Consider the following 24567-nt stretch of genomic DNA (forward strand, 5'->3'; position numbering starts at 1 on the left):
CGCCACAGTGGTGCACTGGGTTGAGTAAACACAACACTGAGAGCACCGTCGAACCATAAACCAAACTCCCATAGTCAAGGCGGTATCCAACAATGGCCCTGTAGAGCTGCAGCAGCGTAGAGTGATCTGCACCCCAGTTGGTGTGGCTCAGGCAGTGGAGAGCATTGAGGTGCTGTCAGCACTTCCGCTTAAACTGACAAAGGCGAGGAAGCCAAGTCAATCGGGCATCAAAAAGCAGTCTTAAGGATCGATATGTGTCCACTACAGTGAGTGGATCGTCATTAAGGTAAAGTTCTGCTTTGGATGAACGATATGATGCCGACAGAAGTGCATAACACACAACTTTGTGGCTGAAAACTGGAAACCGTGGGCTAGCCCCCATGACTGCACCTTTTGGATGGCTCTCTGCAGGTGCCGCTGAGCAACACCAGTACTGGTGGAGCAGTGTGAAATGCAGAAGTCATCTGCATACAGAGAAGGTGAGACGGAGTGCCCGACAGCTGCTGCTAGACCATTAATGGCCACTAAAAATACAGAGACACTCAATACAGAGCACTGCAGGACCCCCTTCTCCTGGATATGGGGAGGTAACTATGGGAGGCACCAACTTTGACACAGAAAGCATGAAGCTATAGGAAATTCTGGGTAAAAATCGGGATTGAGCCTCGGAGACTCCACTCATATAATGTGGCAAGGATGTGATGATGCCAGGTCGTGTCATAAGCTTTTCATAAATAAAAAAAATGGCAACCAAGTGTTGGCATCTGGAAAAGGCTGTTTGGATGTCAGATTCTAGGGGCACAAGATTATCAGTGGTAGAGCGACCCTGGCGGAAGCCGCCCTGACATGGAGCCAGTAGACCACGTGACTCTAGCACCCAATCCAACCGCCGACACACCATAAGATCCAGCAGTTTACATACAACGTTGGTGAGGCTGATGGGCCGATAGATATCCGCATTAAGTGGGGTTTTACCGAGTCTGAGCACCAGAATGATGGTGCTCACCCGTCACTGCGATGGAAACATGCCATTGCAGCAGATCCGGTTGAAGATGATGATGAGATGTTGCTTGCAGTCAGATGAGAGATGTTTAATCATCTGACTGTTGATTTGATCTGGTCCAGGAGCTGTGTCAGGGCAGGCACTGAGGAGCTCCCACTCCGTAAATGGGGCATTATAGGATTCACTTTGGCGTGTAGTAAATGAGGCGACTTTCCCTTCCAGAGAGCGAAAGGTGGGGGGGTGGGGGGGTATTTCTCTGACGCAGAGGCTCACGCATAGTGATCAGAATCACGTTTGGATTAGTAGATAACACGCCATTTATGTTAATCCTGGGAACACCTGCTGGGGTCTGGTACCTGAAAAGACGTTTAATCTTTGCCCAGACTTGGGAAGGTGACATATGGCACCCAATGGTCGAGACATATCTCTCCCAACACTCCTACTTCTGTCATTTGATAAGTTGATGAACATGAGCACGGAGCTGTTTAAAGTCTATGAGGTGCTGCGGGAAAGGGTGCTGCTTATGCCACTGTAGAGCTCTCCAATGCCCCTTAATTGTTTCAGCAACTTCTGGTGACCACCAAGGGACTGTCTTTCACCGGGGCACCCTAAAGAGCGAGGGATCATGTTTTCTGCTGCAGGAACGATTGGTGTCAGGGAGGGTGAGGGATAGTAGGGTAGGGTGGAGGACGGTGCAGTGCTGCTGGGGAGCGTGCTCGGTCAAGTTGGAGAGACGTTAGGGCAACTATGTGCAGTCAGGAGGTTAGATAGAGAGCAGAGGTGAGGCGGGGAGAGGGGGGGGGGGGTAGTGGAAAAGGAGAGAGGTAAAAAGACTGGGTGCATTGGTGGAATAGAGGGCTGTTTAAATGCTGGAATTGGAACAGGGAAGGTGCTACATGGGCGTGGAGAATGATTAATGATGGTTAAGGCCAAGATGGTTATGGAAACACAGGATTTATTGCAGGGTGAGCTCCGACCTAAACATTCTGAAAAGCTGGTGGGAAGTATCCATATAACACAGACTGTGAAGCATTCATTGAAATGAAGAAAGTGATGTTGAGTGGCGTGCTCAGTATCGAGGTGGTCCAGTTGTTTCTTGGCAACAGTTTGTTAGCGGCCACTCATGCAGACAGAAAGCTTGTTGGTTGTCATGCCCACATAGAATGCAGCATGGTCATTGCAGCTCAGCTTGTAGACCACATGACTCATTTCATCGGTAGCCCTGCCTTTGACGGGTTATGTGATGTTTGTGACCTGACTAGAATAGGTAGTGATGGGAAGATATATGGGAAAGGTATTGCATCTAGCTCTATTACAGGGGTAATGTGCCAAGAGGTAAGGAGTTGGTGAGTTGGGATTGGGGCTGTGTAGGAATGGAAGAGTATATTGTGTAGGTTCGACAGACAGCAGAATACCACTGTGGGAGGGGTGGGAAAGATAGTGGTCACGACATTTCTCATTTTGGGGCATGACGAGGGGTAGTAAAAACCCTGACGGAGAATGTAATTATCCACCTCTGTGTAGTACTGAGAGGTGGCATAACCCTCGATCCAGATCACAAAGATGTCTTCAATGAATCTGAACCAGATGAGTGGTTTAGGATTCTGGGTGTTTAGGAAGGATTCCATTTAGAATTAAGAGTTTCATATGTATTACCAATGTTCATATGGCGTGTATAAATCAGTAGCATCTCTTATAGCATCTACAGCTTCACGCTGGAGATTAACTTTTGTTGCAAGATGTTTACAGAGACCTCCTACCCCATCATATGCACTTTTTCCATGACCTATTGCTGAAAATATACATTTTTGTCTTCATTCCTGTACTCAGGGTGTATACGTGGCCGAGGAAAAAAAAATTCCCCGATTTCCCGGTTAAAAATACACTTTCTCCCGGATGAAAATACATTTTTTCCGTGTTAAGTAACAGTATACTTTTCCTCGGAACTGTTAAACTTATCAGTCCTTTCAATGGTAGTGGTTTTATATAACGGCGTAGAATTTCCCAGCACTTTAAAAAACGAAACTCAGGGGAAACAACACGTTTTGGAAAGATGTCTGATGTGCAGTAACATGTACACTGTATATTTTCGTATTACGAAAGTATAAATTCGAATTCCACCAAACACCAGATGTTACTTTCCGAAACACTGAAATCAAGATTGCGATGCGCTTTTGTAAGCCAGTCATAGCTCGTGTCAAGCGATCTCGCCAGCTGATGACAGTGGATATTCAGAGGATAGGACATGTGATGTAGTCAGCCAATAGCAACATCACTGTTAATAAGCGCGAACATACAAATAGGAAAAGGTAATGGTTTAAATTAATATACATAGTATTGCTACAAGAAAAGCAAAGCTTTCACATATAATATTGGTCTCTAAGGTTAATAAGCTGCAAGAGAAGCTATGCTGTCACACAAAGTTGATCTTTTTTGCGCGAGTTACACTTGAAGATAGATCACACAAATTTGCCAGTAAAATTTTTAACAACGACATAAATGTCTGATCTTTTGGGCTAGAAAATATTCTAAATGGTCATCATCAAAGATCTGATATTTGAATGAGAGTCAAACGCTCTGTGAATTTAGAAATTCATCGGACATTCGAGCACAGAGTTCATCTTGCGAAATAGGAAATTTACTTTGAAAGTAACGCTTTTCATACAACTATTCAGAATATTTTCCCGCGACCTGTTAGAAATAGGTTCGCCTCAGCAGTTGCCAGAGAGCGCCCGGTAACAGGCGTCGCTGCGCTTGTGCAGCTACGATGACACAGGAAGTCCGTACATTCGTATGTATAAAACATTAAAAGCTCTTACATTATGTCATAAAAGAAACAAAACATGGGAATTTTGTGAGCCATAATAAATTCGGCTTAAAGTGCACATTCACATGTCCAGATTCAGATGTAAATTTTCTTGGAGTATCAGTACTGTATTATCTCATGTTAGGTTCTTTATCATGGCATAACGCCATACGTGCTAGAAAATGAAAACGTGAACTTGAAATGCAGTGAACAGTTGAAACTAGCCAATAGTGCTGAATTAAACGCTTCGTTTCAAATAAATTGGCTGCAACAAACCGACAAAAATAACTGCACTGTTCTGCAACGCTTGACTGTCAGAAAGGTGGAAACAAAATACAATCTGAAACTAATAACATATTTTACCCTTCCGTAATTATGTGAATGTATTTTAATTCACTTGACAGTTCCCGGCCAACAAAAATCCGTTTTGTTTTCATTTGGTGTGAGAGCAATAAACGAAGAGGAAACAGCAAAATCACTTAACGTAAACACTGGTCACTTGGAGACTACCACCTCCCCACTACAACTCAGATTGCTCTGTGCATCAGCCCCGGATCTACAATATTTCTGAACCGGGGCAATATTAGATAGTGGCACTCCCCTACCTCGAGTGTTTGAGGTAGCATGTCAAAAATTTAAAAAATCGACTTTTCAAAGATATCTTCATTTTTTAGCAATCATCATTCTGACAAGTCTGTTACATAAAACGTATATGTTCGAGGGAATGTAATACATGTTATTTGGTCTTAAGTGTGCCGAAGTGCAGTGCCACGCCTCTTCACATAGCATTCTTCCATCACACGGCTCTGTATTTCGCTCTGTGGAATTCAAACGTGCAATATTTTGTTCTGTGGTGCCTCTCCTGCTCCCAGTCAGCCGGTTTGACATCCTGCCCCTCTTTTAAAGAATCTTGCAATTACTACTGAATGGGATTATTTGTAACCGGCAGGACAAGAGCTCTTCAGAAAATTTGCAGTCTTTACTGCCTGTTAGGTAAGAACTGTTTTGTGTGACATAAAATTAAAAATAGGATACATAAAACGAATAAAAACAAGAGACAAGCAAGACAGTACACATTTCTTCAATCCTAGCTTTTTTTTCTCTCTAATCTTGACACAGCTTTATATGGCATTCTTTCCTTTCTGGGAAAGAATCTATTACCTCATCAAAGTCCGTCAACATTTTGCTACATGAAAAAATGAAACGTCATTGTCTAATACTAGAAACTTTGTTAATACAAATAGTACCCAAGACTGGTGTGGTTTCTTGATCTGATTACGTGTACTTTATCACTGTCTGCTAGATAAAACAAAATAGGCCTGGCTAATATTGCACCAATTGTTACACACACCAAAGAAAACAAGACTGTTCTGGCATAAATGGTCATTTTTATAACACGGCAGAATATAATTCATGGAGTACCAATATCAAATGCCTATTAGGCCCACTACAAGCAAAAAGGTTTATGTTAGGAAACAGTTTCACATTTCATTCATACTCTCTAGCTTCTGAAGCACGAGATCGAAAAGTAGTAGTACGAAGTTTTTATATACATTTTGAATTGTCATATTCTTCCGTATTTTCTGTGAGTTCCCTTTTCTTCTCCTTCCTCATTCTAACGGACAACCTTGTCATCACTAACTCTGTAACTATTCCTGCCACTGTCAAAACTTATTCTCTGGTTAACTTCACTAACCCTGTCACAGTCACCGGTTTAGTTATCTCACATTTATTCTCTGGTTAGGCGTTATTATGTGTTCGTACAACGTGTTTACCACGCGACTCCCAGAATAGAACTTTAGCGGCTGCTGTCTGGGGACTGTATAACTGGCCCTTAGTAGTGTAGCAGTCTAGCCAAAAATTTTCTGTCAAAATTTCATTTCCTTGGATACTTGGAGAAGACAATACATAATCTTTATTGCCTGTTATTCCTGTTAGTCATTTATTTCCACTCTGGTAGTCTGAATCTATGGAATTCGCCAGTAATTATAATAATGCTGATCACTTGCAAACCCCTCAACCACATAAACAGTGATGGCCATTTAACCGTTCGGCTGTATTCACTCAGCTTGTATAGCGCTGTCCTCTTTTGTCTGGAGGTAAGTTTATTTCTAGATGCGACGGGGATTCCCATGGCAGGGACATCACATACACTATGCACGCATTCAAAAATCAAGTTACGATTCATTCAGAAATCAACTTAGAATTTGATCAAAAATGTTAAAAAACCAACAGAGATGCGTTAAAAATCATACGAGTAATCGATAGACCAACTGGCGCTGGATGCTTGGCGTTTTGTGAAACAAGGTCTTTTTCCACAATAATATGAATTTGCCCCCCCCTCCCCCCTTGAAACTGCCACCCGGGGTAGATACCCCGTTTGCCCTCGCCCCATACCCCTAGTTCCGGGCCTTTAGCGCATACGTGAATCTGGCAGCTTAGGCGCACCAGTAAAATTTGTCCGGATAGCATCTGGCTGCTTGCTGCTATTTCTTATACAGCTAACTGTCACACTTCTGTAACCAGAAGCGAGAGAAGGTACTTCTCATACACGACTCAACTGCAAATGCGCATAAGCTCTATCGCAACCGCTCAAACAAATCTAAGGTAAACAGTTGTGACGTCACGCTCAACGGAGGCAATTTGTTGTTATTAAACATTGCATAGTCTTCCTAAAGCCTTTGACACATCTTGCTGTTGGCAGACACTTGTATGAGGACTGTGTTTTATTGTTGTATATAGTGCATTTCTTTTGCAACTTAAGTTTTATATTCGCTTTTTTCTCTCGTTTGTGTTTTATTGCTGCAGTATTATTCTGCAGTAGCGAGATGCAGTAATATTCTTCATTAGAGTATTGTTTCTTACTAATCTAAGTTACAAAAATTTAACTGAAAACTAAAACAATAAAAACTTCCCAGAGTTCTAAAAAATTCCCGAGTTTTTCCCAGTTTTCTCCCGGATGAAAAAATTCCCGGGTTTTTCCCGGATCACCCAGTTGTCCCGGGTCGTATACACCCTGTGTACTGCAGTGTTGACCGAGCTCATAAAGCTGAAAGTGGTTTTTATAACGAGATGCTGCACCATATATCTTTAGAAAGTGCCTTCAAATGCTATGTCATCAACTACCATGCTGACAGCGTAACACGCATTAGCATTGTCATGAATGAGATCATCACTGACATCAGCAAAACAGTGTGATGTTCCAAGAAAGTGAGCAACACATGTGAATATTGATACCTGTGATGCGTGCCAGTCGTAACTTTGAATTTTGTTCTGCAAAGCAATAGACCAGTTCTCAGCAAAGTCAAAATGAAGAACTAATGTGTCAGTATTATGGGATGCAGCAGATTTTACTTCTGCTATGGCTTGTCTCTGAATCCTCCAGATATGATGGTAAGCTATTCCTTTCATGACCCAATGCCTAACCTCTGCAGCAAACTTCTCCGAGTCTACTGTCTTCTTTACCAACTCTCCTCCCTCCCACAATGCAGAGTTTATGTCATCGTCAGTATCCTTAAGGTGTAATGCTTCAACAGTCATCACTTCAGCAAGGACACACTGCACACTCTTGCAATCAACATTTATCTTGCAGCTCTTTACATGTGAACAGAAGCATCAGGTCCATCTCTGAGCGCACTTCTTTCCTGTAATACTGCTTATGGCGAAACAAACAAGTCTCCTTGTATTCTGAAAATTTAGACAATTTTATACCAACATTATGAAAAGGATAGTTGCTAGTCAACATACATAGGAGATATTGAGTCGGAGCTAGACACAACAAAAACCTGTAGAAAGTTAGCTTTCAGCCAACAGGGCCTTTGTCAAAAATACACACACACACACACACACACACACACACACACACACACACACACACACAGAGCGCACAAGTCCCATAAACATGACCACAGTCTCTGGCAGCTGAAGGCAGAACAACTATTCTTTTCATAATATTGTTATATTCCATACTAAACAATTTTATATCTATATACATACATGAATAATTTATTACCACTACGCCAGACTCGTCATCTGGCTGTAGATACTTAGTGCTACCCATGGCAACCAAGCCAAGGCAGATCACTCATTTCACTGTGTTCACTAGCTGAAAAAGTGATTTTGTGATAAACTGGTAGGTGATGTAATTTTTGTTTGGTTTCTACTGCATCAAAATTGTACTAGTATCAACTATTATTTTACAAACAATTTGTCTATTATGAACTTGAGTAATTAGAGGGGGGAGAGAGAGAGAGAGAGAGGGGGGGGGGCAGTAGTGGGGGGGGGGGGGGGCAGAGAGGAATGTATCAATGAAATATATTGTAATATTGTAAAAGTTCTTACATTACCAGACAAATTTCCAGAATAACTAACCTGCCATCAATGACAACAATACTGTCACCTCTTTCAACAGTCATCTTTTCTGGTTCCTCAAATTTCTGCAATGCTTTCATGACTGCTGGAAATGACCCAAGGAGATATTCTTTGGATGCAAGAAATGTTGGTCGGTCTGAAGGAACAGCAGCCCAGCACTGGAAACACAAATGTGTTGCTCAATAAATGTGCTACTTGTACCCAAAAATACTTTACTTCCACATGCATACTGAAGTGCATGGCAGGGGTAGTTAGCATGAAGGAAGTTAGGATTTCTTCCTGTTCCATTCACATATGCAGAGAGGGGAGGAATGCCTCTGTGCGTGCTCTAATTAACCTAATTTTGTTTTTGTGCTCCTACAGGAATGAAACATAAGGGTCTGAATAATATCTCTAGATTCTTCACTTAACACTCATTCTTCAAATTTATTATGTAGTACACAGTAATGTAATTAACAAAAGAAATGTGAGCAGGGGACAAACATTATTACATAGAAATTACAAGTATTTTATCTTTTGAACACGTAGAGTTTAACTGCGATGCTACCTTTTTTCTCGACCGCCGCAAAGTCTCTCCATAAAAAATAATTTATAATGAGAACTAAAACAAATAACCAACAGATGACCAAAACTGATAGTAGCTCTTAGTTTCTAGTGCAGACAATATTGCATCAGATGATATTATGGATTGCAACAAGTAACTTGCACTTTGCAGTCATTTATGTTTTTGAAGTTGCATATCCAGCACTACTGAAAACTCTTCAATTTCCAGTATATACATAATCTACATATATACTCTGCAATCCCTCATATGGTGCACAGCAGTGGGTAACTCATACAATAGGCTATTTTCCTATGTTAAAAATATGTTTTGGATTGTTGTTATTCTGACTGATTATAACATTTAACCAGCATTTACAGTCAATATTCTCACAAAATATCTGTTATTTTTATACAATTAAAGCTTAATAATCATTAAATATCAAGATCTGCTCACGTGATCAAAAATGCTCTGTTGCTGGCTGACGCTCTGGTGATATCAGAGACTAGAAGTAAGACAAAGCTATACATGTGTCACAGGAGCGTCAGCCTAAATTACAAGGTTTTTACGTACTACTTCTGCAAACAGTTTAACTATTTAGTTATGGAGAATGCAGTTAAAACTTTTAAGTAACAGTAGAAATGAATTTGTGAAGTAGAAATGAATTTGTGAACATTGATAGTAGAGGCCTTGCAAAAATTGATTTTCTTATGCTCCCCTCATTTAGAGCAGCAGCATGTGCAATGACAGACCATCTTTTCCATACTCCCTGCAACATCAGTAAACACGCTCAAAACTAAGGATTTGTAGAGTGTTTGCAGATGAGTCCATTTACTGTAACTAGATTATTGACTATCAGTCATGAGCTGTGAACCATAACACAATAAAATTATTCTTGGCAAAACTTAGTGCTGATTTGGTCAGCAGAAGATACTTAGCTGAAAAACGGCATCCAATGTGTGTGTGGTGGCACATTTGATTATAGTTAAAGAGTTCATATGTTCAAATCCTGGAAGGGTCACATATTTTTAAAGTTTTACACGAAATATAAAACCAGGGTTAGCAAGAACTGATTGTAGCAGTTATTTCAATTGTGGGATATATTGTATATAGCTTCACATCAGTCTTAATGTGAGAAATGGACAGCAGAGGATAAATGAATTTACTTTGCAAACAGTTCACTTTTTTGGAAAGCATTGCTGGTAGTGAAGAGTCATTATAATCCAACAGTACAACGAGGTGTTGGACAATGACATTATTCGGAGAGAGAAAAAGTGTGTACAATGTGCAGATGGCACAAACATAAGAGCTGTAACTAATGTTAGCATCTGAAGCAGACTTACTTCATCTTTATGTAAGATGATAAAACTGCAAACGTTTGGATCCTATCTGGGCAGTACGAAGGTAAAAACACTGTTTCTAATACAGTAAAAATCACATTAACCAGAAAATATCTTTTTAAACGTGATGTCTGAACAGTTACTGTAAATGTAAACACATGTAAACAGCAAGAAAAACACAGTAATGTTCTGTTTCTGATCAGTGTAGTGAAATTTTGTAATTTTGATGATGTTTCCATATGAGAGGACTGTTGAGCCATTTCACAAATAAGTTAAAACATTAATTTGGGTTAGATTTGAACCAGGTATCTATGGACATTGTCTTGTAAAATTTAACGGTCTACCCCTCTAACAACTGAGCTACTGAATAACTGATGTGTAGTTGGGCAAAACGTCAATTTTCAATAGGAGTTTAATTTTGTTGACTGATGCTATCCTCCATTGCTACAGTGGTAGAGCGTATCTCAGGGGTAAACTAACGTTACTTCACAGTGCAACACATTTTTAATTATGTTAGTAAACTTGTGCATCGTCGTCGTGGCAATCCGACTCTACAGTGCAGCCACATTTTCCACATCATATCATTCTCTGGAACACTCAAAAACAACTTTTCAGTAGGTGTTATAGATGTAATTGTACAATACAGTACTGCACACCATTTGTAACCATTTTCCGTAACGTAAATTCCAAAACAAGACATCGCTGTTTGTTTTGTTTTGCTTTAGGGCACAAAAAACAACTGGGGTCAAAGACATCACTGTGAATTAGCATTATGACAGTAGGAGCAGTGAGCTAGCCAGTAACATCACAGATATCATGACTCGAATGGAGTGTTTCAACAAACCTTCAAATTATTTGAATTTCGCTCCCGTTATAGAAGAATACTGAAATTCAAGTGGAAAAAGGCATGTTAGGAGCATAAAATGACATAATTAATCATTGAAGACAATTTCCATCAAACATCCTATACCAGTCATTGCCCTTCCTATTCTACTTGCAAATGGAGTGACTGTCTATTTAATATCCACTTGTATTGGAAGTAGGATGCTAATGACTCTTTGCCACACTGTTGATCGCAAAAGCTCTCATAGGCTTTAGGATGGAGTTCCTGACTAAAAGTCATTGTAAAATAACATCGAGGTCCCTAGTCCCTTTCTTTTTACTGACATAGTCGGTATGGTCTGTGGTCTGTTGTCTGTTTGCAGTGACATTTAAGGTATGCTGTATATCAAATAAATACCTAGCTGCAATAATATGAAATAGAACAAATACATCAGATCAGTTGTGGGACAGATGAAAGGCCTACTCCAGTTTACTGGGAGAGCTCTGGGGATGTGCAGCAGCCCCACAAAGGAAACAGGGTAAATAATGCTCATGTGACCCAGTCACAAGTACTGCTCCAGTGTTTAGGATCCTCAACAGACAAGCTTAAAGAAAGACATCACAGCAATTCAGAATGGTGCTAACAGATCAGCAAGGTTAATAAGACAGTATCTTAGAAATGCTTTGTGACCTAAAATCAAAATTCTTGGAAGGAAGACAAAATTCTTTGTCATTATTGGAAAAGGTAAGAGAACCAGCATTTTTGACAGCTGGTCCTATAGTAATACTGCCTACAATTTGCATCTCACACAAGAGCTAAATGAGAGAAATTAAATGAGAGGTATACAAGGAATCTTTTTTTCTCACCACATTTGTGTATGGAACAGGAAAGAAAACTACTAGCAATAGCACAAAGTACCCTTGGCCTTACACTGTGCAGTTGCTTGTAGAATACAGATGTACCTGTCCTCTGCCTATCGCATTGTCATATAATGTTCCACTATGTGATAATCACTAAATTCTTTAATTATTGCCAAGTGCCACATGACTGCAACAGATAACATCTGGAATTTTATTTCAATCAGTCCATTCGTTTTTGGTTTAAATTTAGTGACAGTTTAGCAACAAGATTTAAGTGGACAAATGATCAGTACACGTACATACATTTTTTTTTTTAAATTAATTTTTAAATATTCTGCATTCAATTTTTGTATGTGTATCTCAAGTACCCTTTGCTTATAATCAATTTAGGTTTAAAACTATATTTCAGTGCAGCAGACCACGAAACACTGATACATGGAGAGTTATAGTGCATTTCTTTTTTGCATTGCCATGATATTTTGCTTTGATTTCCTCTGCTTTTGCAGGCTGTACACCTTCTCTTAGAATTCTTTTTCTCCTCCATCAGTAGAATATACATCAGAAGCTGAGCCCAATGATCTGCTCACATTTCCTGTGATGTAGAACATGAGACACATTGTTGCGCTGTTTCATATTCTGGTAGATGCACTGATTGTAGCAGCTGTTCCACAATGTTCATATGGGTATTTGACAAGGTTAGTGGAGTGCTTCCAAGTGCTCTGTTACATTGCCATTTTCATTTTATGCACTACATTTTGCAGACTGACCTACCTGTCTACTGCAGGTGCTTTTCCGAGTTTTTGCCATCACGTGCACTCGCTGCCTGGACTCAGACCAGACTCCAGGCAGTGAGTACACGTGACAGCAAAAACTCACAAAAGCACATGAAGAAAACAAGTAGGTCAGTCTGACAATTTCACAGAGCACTCAGAAGTACACTGAGAAAAATTGAGAGATCACCTCTGAGGAAGTTTTCCTTTTCTGGTCTATGAGTTTGTGGTACAAAATGCAGGTACTGAATATACATATTTCCAGCATGTAAAAAAAGGTTTTTCTGTAGAGTTTCATAATCCACAACTCTCACTCTCCCCTGATAGTCTAAAAACACAGTACAGTTTTCTACTTTCTTAGTGTGGCACAATTTTCCTCTGTATTTCAATGTGCTGACTACGTCAGCCATTCAGAGTTGGAGGGCACTAAAAGAATGTCTTTGTTCTTCTTCCACTTGAGGTGCTCAATGTTATTTCCTGATAAAATATGAAATTCACCTCTGCTGAGCATTTTCTTCGAGATGTTCAGTATAGATATCTCTCCTGATGAAAAATGGTTCACAAATGTTTAGCAGAAATTTTAGGGAAGTGCAACATAAACCATCCCAAGAAAGCCTATGAACAAAGCTTCAATAAAAGGCTTTAAATAATGACTATAAATATACAACCACCCCCTACATACTGCTGCAATAGGGGTCGTGATGATAAGATTAGAATCATTATTGCGCGTGCAGTGACATTCAATAGAATGGGAAGAAACTGTAAAACTAGTATAATGGGGCCTACCCTCCGCCATTCACTTTGTGGTGGTTTGCAGAGTATAGATGTAGATGAGGAATTTATATGAATTATGTGATGTTCACATTATAATATTTTATTTATCCCTCCTACTCTTTACACAATAATGAATATAATACAAAAGAAAAATAATTGTATCTAAATACTACTAATGCAATAAGAGAACTGGAAGATTAACTACAAAAATAAAACAGAGTGTATCTTGATTTAATTAGCTGATTAACTACAAAAATGAAGTATAAAGTGTATCTCGTTTATTTAGTTATACGTATTCCATTTTATGTTATGTGAATCTCTGTTACATAACAGTGCCATTCCGTTCTTTTCATACATACATATTTGGCTCATCTGCAATTTTATGGACACAGGCTGCACATATTCTAGAAATACGAACAACTCAGATGATGCCTCTGTTTTGTACTTCTCTGCTAATGCTGGAGAAAATGTCTTGAAAAGAGTACACTACAGCCCTGTTTACACTAGGACTGTTGATATTTTTAAAAATATTGAGAATATGATATATTGATATTTTAAAAAATATCATCATCGGCTCCCGATATATCAAAAAAAAGTACTGATATATTGACAGAAAAAAATCTAGACTTCCCTGCCTATAAAAATATTGGCTGGACATTGTAAATATACTGCCAGTTTTATAGCTGTATATTTAAGTATTAAATATTCTGTACATCAACAAGCTAGCTGCCTGCTTATCCCTCTTAGAGCAAGAATTTAAAGGAAAACAATGCACGTTCATGCTTGGCAATACTCATTTTGCTAACAATGGTAACTGCATGTAAGTGGCACAATGAAAAATGTCTGATGGGTCTGTCACTAGGTTTTGTCACATATCTGATTTGACTGGAGCACTTCATGTTGACTTTTCTGCTTCTTTTTTTTTCCCTTCATTTCTGCAAATGCCAGCGATCTAGCAGTTGTAATGTCAATATTGTGTACCGAAGCTGAATGTTGTCGTTTCTGTTGGGCCAAGTGTTGATTAAGTCAGCATTTCCCCTTACATGTCTCCATCCTTCACAATGAGCAGTTTTGTCATTTAGATTTTTGTTCATTTTCAACAACTGTTTTTGAAGAATGCCAACATGAAGATAGAGCACACTAGTTGTGTTAAAAAAATTCTTTTAATGAAACTGGTGTGCTATTTCTTCCTGTTATTCCATTCACACCGCTACACCCTATTCCACACTACTTGTGACACATATACTTGCTTGCTAAAGAGAAAGACTGGATGTGTTGAAAGCTCAAAAAGTAGTAAGACCCCTTCACACCATGAAAGTAAAATTATATTCTACTACAATTTCAAAAGAACAATTTCAAATATTTACCAAAAATAGTGAAAAAATAAAATAAAAATATCAGCGCTTGATACTGCCATTTTGATAACTATATATCAGAGCATAATTAATCATAGCTAATACTTAGTTCAAGAATCATGAAAGAAGGTTGTATACATGGAAGAACCCTGGAGATACTAGAAAGTATCAAATAGACTATATAATGGTAAGACAGAGATTTAGGAACCAGGTTTTAAATTGTAAGACATTTCCAGGGGCAGATGTGAACTCTGACCATAATCTATTAGTTATGAACTGTAGAATAAAACTGAAGAATGAGATTTTCACTCTGCAGCGGAGTGTGCGCTGATATGAAACTTCCTGGCAGATTAAAACTGTGTGCCGGACCGAGACTCGAACTCGGGACCTTTGCCTTTCGCGGGCAAGTGCTCTATCAAGGAGAGCTTCTGTTAAGTTTGGAAGGTAGGAGACAAGGTACTGGCAGAAGTGAAGCTGTGGGGACGGGCCGTGAGTCGTGCTTGGGTAGCCCAGTTGGTAGAGCACTCGCCCACGAAAGGCAAAGGTCCCGAGTTCGAGTCTCAGTCCGGCACACAGTTTTAACCTGCCAGGAAGTTTCAAAACTGAAGAAACTGCAAAAAGGTGAAAATTTAAGGAGATGGGACCTGGATAAACTGACTAAACCAGAGGTTGTACAGAGTTTCAGGGAGAGCATAAGGGAACAATTGACAGGAATGGGGGAAAGAAATAAAGAAGAATGGGTAGCGCTGAGGGATGAAGTAGTGAAGGCGGCAGAGGATCAAGTAGGTAAAAAGACAAGGGCTAGTAGAAATCCTTGGGTAACAGAAGAAATATTGAATTTAATTGATGAAAGGAGAAAAATGCAGTAAATGAAGCAGGCAAAAAGGAATACAAACGTCTCAAAAATGAGATCAACAGGAAGTGCAAAATGGCTAAGCAGGGATGGCTAGAGGACAAATGTAAGGGTGTAGAGGTGTATGTCACTAGGGGTAAGATAGATACTGCCTACAGGAAAATTAAAGAGGTCTTTGGAGAAAAGAGAACCACTTGCATGAATATCAAGAGCTGAGGTGGAAACCCAGTTAAGTGTCAGGGAGTCATTTCTGAAAGTATTTATTTGTATGGAGTGTAGCCATGTATGGAAGTGAAACACAGACGATAAATAGCTTGGACAAGAAGAGAATAGAAACTTTCGAAATGTGGTGCTACAGAAGAATGCTGAAGATTAAATGGGTAGATCACATAACTAATGACGAGGTATTGAATAGAATTGGGGAGAAGAGGAGTTGTGGCACAACTTGACTAGAAGAAGGGATCGGTTGATAGGACATGTTCTGAGGCATCAAGGGATCACCAATTTAGTATTGGAAGGCAGCGTGGAGGGTAAAAATTGTAGAGGGAGACCAAGAGATGCATACACCAAGCAGATTCAGAAGGATGTAGGATGCAGTAGGCACTGGGAGATGAAGAAACTTGCACAGGATAGAGTAGCATGGAGAGCTGCATCAAACCAGTCTCAGGACTGAAGACCACAACAACAACAACATATCGGTGGAAAAAGTATCGCCAATATATATAAATATTTTCTGCAACATAATACCGATATTTTATCAACAGCTATAGTTTACACTGTTGGTGTACTTCCAATAGCTCACTTCCTTTGTAGTTTGCATTTAGCAAACTTGCAAACTCCAGCACTTCATTTCACTATAAAAAAATATAAAATAAAAAAAATAAAAAAACACACACACACAAACAGAGAGAGAGAAAGGAAAAAAAGAAAAAACAACAACAACTACTACTACTACTACTACTACTACTACTACTACTACACTGATCCACAAAATGTTCAAATGTGTGCGAGTTCTTCCTAAGGGACCAAACTGCTCAGGTCATCGGTCCCTAGGCTTACACACTACTTACACTAACTTATGGTAAGAACAACACACACGCACATGCCCGAGGGAGGACTCGAACCTTCGGCGGGAGGGGTCATGTAATCTGTGACATGGCATCTTAGACCGCGCAGCCACTCTGCGCGGCATTGTCCACATTTGTCCCACAATGTTGATAAATATTATGTACATCAACATTATCCACATCAGCAGCAGAAACAACAACAACAACAACAACAACAACAACACATCGATTATGTGACCATGGAGTCACTGGCAGCCACCACGAGAGGTGCTAAGTCCCCGGCTAGCAGAGCATACTTCCATAATGTTGCAATTGTGGGCATTGTTTTCCTACCACATGTCACATGCCTGCCAGCAATGAATGACAACACTATTTAGGCTGGCACTCAACCATGGATCGGTAGTTCGACCAACCGTGCACAGGCAGGGTGATGACTCCAGCGAGCGACCGAATGGTGTAAATTGCCCTGAAGATGACCACATCGTGGGTTGAAACCGGTTGGCGGTAAAATAAATAATGCGATTGTGACTGTAATTTTGAATAATTGATTATAAGTAAATTAATCGCTGCTTATCTCCATACAACTATGCTGTCTAAAAGAAAAAAAAATTGCTCTCATCCTTTGTGCTATCTCATATGTTTCTTTCTTGTCACCTATGCATTAGTATGTTGCTTTCTACATACTTTCTGTAATACATCAGTTTTTTTTTTTTGCATATGTTGTGATTTTGTTGGATAAACAAGTTTTCCAGTTTATTTATGAACATTTCAGCTAAACTGCCTCCAAATCTGTCGCCCATTGTGAATCTGTCCTTTTCATAAAAAAAATCTTATCGTTAAATTGTTACTTTAATGTTATGTTATCGTTTTCTGTGTGTTTTTGTGGGTTTTAGTTTTCCTGTATATTTGGCCTTCAACCTACTGAACTTACTGTTGCGACTTTAGTGTTTCTTTCTGTTTTTGTAACAGTTCTGATGATCGCAGTAACTCAAAATTTGTGAATTATATTGTTACTGCTGCTGATGTTGATAATGTGGTTGTACATAATATTTACCAACATTGTGGGACAAATGTGGTTAGTTACCAACCGTGCACAGGCAGAGATGGGTAATTTGATGGTAATGCCATTAGGGGGGATTTCATGAGCCAAGCAACAACACAGGAACAGTATGTGGGACTGGGATCTGGATACGGATAAGGAAACTTTTCTATCTTGACGCAGATGGAAGGAGCAAGGATCCACGGTGGTGCAAAAAATGCGAAAAATTATGTAAGAAAGTAGAATTACGTCCGAAAATCCTACCTGCTGACAAATGCTCCACCACCGTTGTTTTGAACCGCACGGATTACATGGCAGAAGGAGTCCGTTAGCTGTCAGATACTTCCACCTACAAACCATGCCACAGTGATCCCATTCCAGTAATCCAGCAGGCCCATCCCAGAACATCTCCCCAGAGTTCATCTTTCTACTTACACCTACCACTCCCCGCAGTCCCACCTTCTACATGCTTCCTAAAGTCCATAAACCCAACCACCCAGGACGCTCCATTGTGACCAGTTACTGTGGCCCCACAGAGAGAATCTCTGCTCTTGTAGACCAACACCTTCAACTTATTACCCGGAACCTATCCTCCTATATAAAAGATACCAACCATTTCCTCAACCGGCTCTCCACAGTTCATGTCCCTTTACCACACGTGTCCTGCTCATCACTATTGATGCCACCTCCCTGTACATTAACATTCCTAATGCCCATGGTCTTACTGCTATCGAACACTATCTTTCCAGACACCCTATGGATTCCAAACCAACAACCTCCTTCCTAGTCGCCATGACCAACTATATCCTCATCCACGATTAGTTCTCCTTTGACAGTATTACCTACAAACAAATCTGCGGTCCGGCTATGGGCACCCGCATGGCACCATCCTATGCTAACCTATTCATGCGCCATCTAGAGGAGACCTTCCTAAAAACCCAGAATCCCAAACCCCTCACCTGGTTCAGATTCACTCATGACATCTTTGCTATCTGGACTGAAGGTGAGGACACCTTATTCACATTCCTCCAGAACCTCAACAACTTCTCCCCCATTTGCTTTACCTGGTCCTACTCAACCCAACAAGCCACCTTCCTAGATGTTGACCTCCACCTCAGACATGGCTACATCAGTACCTCCGTCCATATCAAGCCACCTTCCTAGATGTTGACATCCACCTCAGAGATGGCTACATCAGTACCTCCGTCCATATCAAACCACCAGCAATATCTCCACTTCGACAGCTGCCACCCATTCCATACCAAGAAATCCTTTTCGTACAGCCTAGCCATCCATGGTCGTCGAATCTGCATTGACGAGCAGTCCCTATCAAAATGTATCGAAGGACTCACTGAAGCCTTCACTAACTGTAATTATCCTCCCATCCTTGAACAAAAACAAATCTTCCATGCCTTATCTTTCAAGTCTCCCACCACCTCCCGAAGTCCCACAGTCCAGCCACAGAGGAGCATTCCCTTGTAACTTAGTACCATCCGGGACTGGAGCAACTGAATTACATTCTCCGGCAGGATTCAAATTATCTCTCGTCATGCCCTGAAATATAAAACGTCCTGCCCACTATCCTTCCCACCCCTCCTACCGTGATATTCCGCTGTCCACCAAACCTACACAATATACCGGGTGATCAAAAAGTCAGTATAAATTTGAAAACTTAATAAACCATGGAATAATGTAGATAGAGCAGTAAAAATTGACACACATGCTTGGAATGACATGCGGTTTTATTAGGAGGGGGGGAGGGGAAGTTTACAAAATGTCTGAGAGATGGCGCTGGACGGTAAACCTGCTACCGTGACAGGTGAGAGGTACGCCGATATGTTACAGAATCGCGTCATCCCCAGCGTGGCTGATAAACACCTGCTGGAATGTATGATGTTTATGCAGGATGGCACTCCACCTCATATTGCTAGATGCGTGAAAGATCTCTTGCGCGTGTCGTTTGGTGATGATCGTGTGCTCAGCCGCCACTTTCATCATGCTTGGCCTCCCAAGTCCCCAGACCTCAGTCCGTGCAATTATTGGCTTTGGGGTTACTTGAAGTCTCAAGTGTATCGTGATCAACTGACATCTCTAGGGATGCTGAAAGACAACATCCGACGCCAATGCCTCACCATAACTCCGGACATGCTTTACAGTACTGTTCACAACATTATTCCTCGACTACAGCTATTGTTGAGAAATGGTGGTGGACATATTGAGCATTTCCTGTAAAGAACATCATCTTTGCTTTGTCTTACTTCGTTATGCTAATTATTGCTATTCTGATCAGATGAAGCGCCATCTGACAGACATTTTTTGAACTTTTGTATTTTTTTTTGTTCTAATAAAACCCCATGTCACTTCAAGCATGTGTGTTGTCAATTTGTACCTCTCTATCTACATGATTTCATGATTTATTCAGTTTTCAAATTTATACTGACTTTTTGATCACCTGGTACTCGCCCATCCTTACACAACACATGCTCCCAATCCCTTACCTCATGGCTGATACCCTTGTAATAGACCTAGATGCAAGACCTGTCCCGTACATCCTCCTACCACCTACTTACTCCAGTCCGGTCAGTAACGTCACCTATCCCATCAAAGGCAGGGCTACCTGTGAAACCAGTCATGTGATTTACAAGCTAAGCTGTAACCACTGTGCTGCATTCTATGTAGGCATGACAACCAACAGGCTGTCTGTCCGCATGAATGGCCACCGACAAACTGTTGCCAAAAAACAAGTGGACCACCCTGTTGCTGAACACACTGACAAACCTGATATCCCTAATCTCAATGACTTCTTCACAGCCTGTGCCATATGGACCCTTCCCACCAACACCAGCTTTTCTGAATCGCGCAGGTGAGAACTTTCCCTGCAATACATCCTACATTCCTGTAACCCTCCTGGCCCCAAACTTCGTTAGTCACTGTCCTCACCCATCCAGCTCCCTCCCTGTTCCCATTCCAGCACTACACAGCCGTCATTTCACCGCCACACCCAGTCTTTTAATTTCTTTTTACTTCTTTCTGTTTATTTCTCTCCTTTCCACTACTTACCCCCCTCCCCACATTCTCTCTTGCCCTCTGTCTAAACTACAACACTTAAATGACCGCCACTCCCACCATACTAACCCCTCCCCCTCCCCGCCCCAGCTTCATCCTTACCCCCATCCAGTCGCCACTCCCATGATGCACTGGTGCTGCTGCTCGCAGTGTAGTTTCAGTTCTCTGAGACTGCAGATGAATGTGCAGTGTGCAAGGTGTGTGTGTGTGTGTGTGTGTGTGTGTGTGTGTGTGTGTGTGTGTGTGTGTGTACATTGCTGACAAAGGCCTTAATGGCCGAAAGCTATAATTGTATGAATCTGTGCTCAGATGGCAAAGACTACCAAATCCACCGGTTAGTCCCTCAACCGTTAGGGGTAAAACTCAGTGGGATCTGGAGCAAGTAAGGCTAGCAACCTGCTTCCCTGGTACATTAAATATGATGCTGGCAACAATCAGAGCAAAATGCCTCGGACCTTTGGAGGTGACGGAGTCCCACCTCTAATTGACAAACCAGGGACTCCTAAGATACGACTTGGCAAACAAATGGTAATGAGATGGGGAGCTATTAATATCAATGGGGGCTACTCTGGGAAGAAGGTAGAGCTGGCAGAGGCTGCAAGTAAGATGGGACTGGACGTTTTAGCTGTTAGTGACATTCGGGTAAGGGGTGAGAAAGAAGAGGAAGTGGGAGAATACAAGGTGTACCTGTCAGGAGTCAAAGCAGGAATAGCACAATGGGGTGTAGGGCTTTTCATCAGGAAAGAAATGGAACCCAGCGTAGTTGCAATAAGGTATGTAAACGAACGGCTGATGTGGATAGATTTGACAGTGTCTAGCAAGAAAATTAAGATTGTGTCAGTATATTCGCATTGTGAAGGGACAGATCAAGATAAGATGGATAGTTTTTATGAGGCACTCAGTGGTGTAGTTGTTAGAGTAAAGGACAAGGACAGTGTTCTGCTCATGGGTGATTTTAACGCCAGGATTGGAAATCGAACAGAAGGCTATGAAAAGGTTATAGGTAAATTTGGAGAGGATATGGAGGCCAATAGGAACGGGAAACAGCTCTTGGATTTCTGTGCCAGTATGGGCTTAGTAACCACAAACTCCTTTTTTAAACATAAGAACATTCATCGGTATATTTGCGAAGACAGGGGAACCAGATCTATCATTGACTACATAATAACAGATCAGGAATTCAGGAAGGCTGTGAGGGACACACGTGTATTCAGGGGATTCTTTGATGACACTGATCACTATTTAATCTGCAGTGAAATTGGTATTGTGAGGCCGAAAGTGCAGGAAGTCAGGTCCATGTGTAGGAGGATAAGAGTGGAGAAACTTCAGGATAAGGAAATCAGACACAAGTACATAACAGTGATCTCAGAAAGGTACCAGTTAGTTGAATGCAGTCAATTGCAGTCACTGGAAAAGGAATGGACAAGGTACAGGGACACAGTACTAGAAGTGGCCAAAGAATGTCTTGGAACAGTAGTGTGTAAAGTTAGGACGAAGCAAACAGCTTGGTGGAATGACACAGTAAAGGCAGCCTGTAAAAGGAAAAGAAGGCATATCAAAAATGGCTACATACTTGAACTCAGCTAGACAGAGAAAGTTATGTTTAAGAAAGAATCAAAGCTAAACAGATAATTACAGCATCCAAGAAGAAATCTTGGGAAGACTTTGGAAACAGGTTGGAGACTATGGGTCAAGCCACTGGAAAACCATTCTGGAGTGTAATTAGCAGTCTTCGAAAGGGAGGTAAAAAGGAAATGACAAGTATTTTGGACAGGTCAGGAAAACTGCTGGTGAATCCTGTGGATGCCCTGGGCAGATGGAGGGAATATTTTGAAGAGTTGCTCAATGTATGTGAAAATACGATCAGTAATGTTTCAGATTTCGAGGTAGAATGGGATAGGAATGATGATGGAAATGGGATCACATTTGAGGAAGTGGAGAAAATGGTCAATAGATTGCAGTGCAATAAAGCAGCTGGGGTGGATGAAATTAAGTCGGAACTCATCAAATACAGTGGAATGTCAGGTCTTAAATGGCTATACAGGATAATTGAAATGGCCTGGGAGTCGGGACAGGTTCCATCAGACTGGACGAAAGCAGTAATCACGCCAATCTTTAAACATGGAAACAGAGAAGATTGTAACAACTACAGAGGTATCTCCTTGATCAGCATTGTGGGTAAAATCTTCTCAGGTATTGTTGAAAGGAAAGTGCGAGTATTAGTTGAGAACAAATTGGATGAAAATCAGTGTGGGTTTAGGCCTCTTAGAGGTTGTCAGGACCAGATCTTTAGCTTACGGCAAATAATGGAGAAGTGTTATGAGTGGAGTAGGGAATTGTATCTATGTTTTATAGATCTCGAAAAGGCATATGACCGGGTTCCTAGGAGGAAGTTATTATCTGTTCTACGTGATTATGGAATAGAAGGCAAACTTTTTCAAGCAATTAAAGGTCTTTGCATAGATAGTCAGGCAGCAGTTAGAGTTGACGGTAAATTGAGTCCATGGTTCAGAGTAGTTTCAGGGTTAAGACAATGCTGCAACCTGTCTCTACTGTTGTTCATATTATTTATGGATCATATGTTGAAAACAATAGACTGGCTGGGTGAGATTAAGATAGGTGAACACAAAATAAGCAGTCTTGCATATGCGGATGACAGTTGTGATGGCGGATTCTATTGGAAGTTTGCAAAGTAATATCTCAGAGCTAGATCAGAAATTTAAGGACTATGGTATGAAGATTAGCATCTCCAAAACAAAAGTAATGTCAGTGGGAAAGAGATATAAACGGATTGAGTGTCAAATAGGAGAAACAAAGTTAGAACAGGTGGACAGTTTCAAGTACTTAGGATGCATATTCTCACAGGATGGCAACATAGTGAAAGAACTGGAAGCGAGGTGTAGCAAAGCTAATGCAGTGAGCGCTCAGCTACAATCTACTCTCTTCTGCAAGAAGGAAGTCAGTACCAAGACTAAGTTATCTGTGCACCGTTCAATCTTTCGACCAACTTTGTTGTATGGGAGCGAAAGCTGGGTGGATTCAGGTTACCTTATCCATAAGGTTGAGGTTACGGATATGAAAGTAGCTAGGATGATTGCAGGTACTAGTAGATGGGAACAATGGCAGTAGGGTGTCCACAATGAGGAAATCAAAGAAAAACTGGGAATGAACTCTATAGATGTAGCAGTCAGGGCGAACAGGCTTAGATGGTGGGGTCATGTTACAAGCATGGGAGAAGCAAGGTTACCCAAGAGACTCATTGGTTCAGCAGTAGAGGGTAGGAGGAGTCGGGGCAGACCAAGGAGAAGGTACCCGGATTTGGTTAAGAATGATTTTGAAGTAACAGGTTTAACATCAGAAGAGGCACCAATGATCCCTGAATAGGGGATTATGGAGGAATTTTATAAGGGGGACTATGCTCCAGACTGAACACTGAAAGGCATAATCAGTCTTAAATGATGATGATGATGATGATGATGATGATGATGATCTTTTTGTTGTGCCTATCGCGACTCAGTATCTCTGCTATATGGTGAGTAGCTGCTTTCCTAGTCTGGCATTCTAAGTAAAAAGGATGGAAGATAAAAAATTAGCATATTTTTGAAGCCAACATAAATACAAAATCCTGTCACTGTCAAAAGTAGAGATGTGCATATTTTACAACCATGATTAACAGGATTTAATGTTGCCAGTTGACTGAAATGACAAAGGAGATGAACTGAACATTATGAAACAAGTAGCCAGGGCAAATGGGTATAGTGACTACGATGGGACAAACTTACGTAACAAATTTATGTCAAAAGTACATTATGAGGAAGAGTATGTCCACACAAGAAGAGATTTGTTGTTATGTCATACTATGGTGCACTTTACAATGAAGTTAAAATTGCATTTCAGAC

At 40.8% G+C, this 24567-nt stretch overlaps 1 protein-coding gene across 3 annotated transcripts in view; it reads right to left on the reverse strand.

Annotated features, from left to right (window-relative positions):
* The window catches only part of LOC126473599 (activated Cdc42 kinase Ack), a 516119-nt gene that overhangs the window by 267473 nt on the left and 224079 nt on the right, over window positions 1-24567 (reverse strand). For all 3 annotated transcript variants that reach the window (XM_050100753.1, XM_050100752.1, XM_050100754.1), the window contains one exon: window positions 8181-8338. In XM_050100753.1, coding sequence (XP_049956710.1) covers window positions 8181-8338 — 158 coding nt within the window. The remainder of the gene's footprint in view (window positions 1-8180; window positions 8339-24567) is intronic.

Source organism: Schistocerca serialis, chromosome 4 (genome assembly GCF_023864345.2).
Source record: "Schistocerca serialis cubense isolate TAMUIC-IGC-003099 chromosome 4, iqSchSeri2.2, whole genome shotgun sequence".
Taxonomy (NCBI): domain Eukaryota; kingdom Metazoa; phylum Arthropoda; class Insecta; order Orthoptera; family Acrididae; genus Schistocerca; species Schistocerca serialis.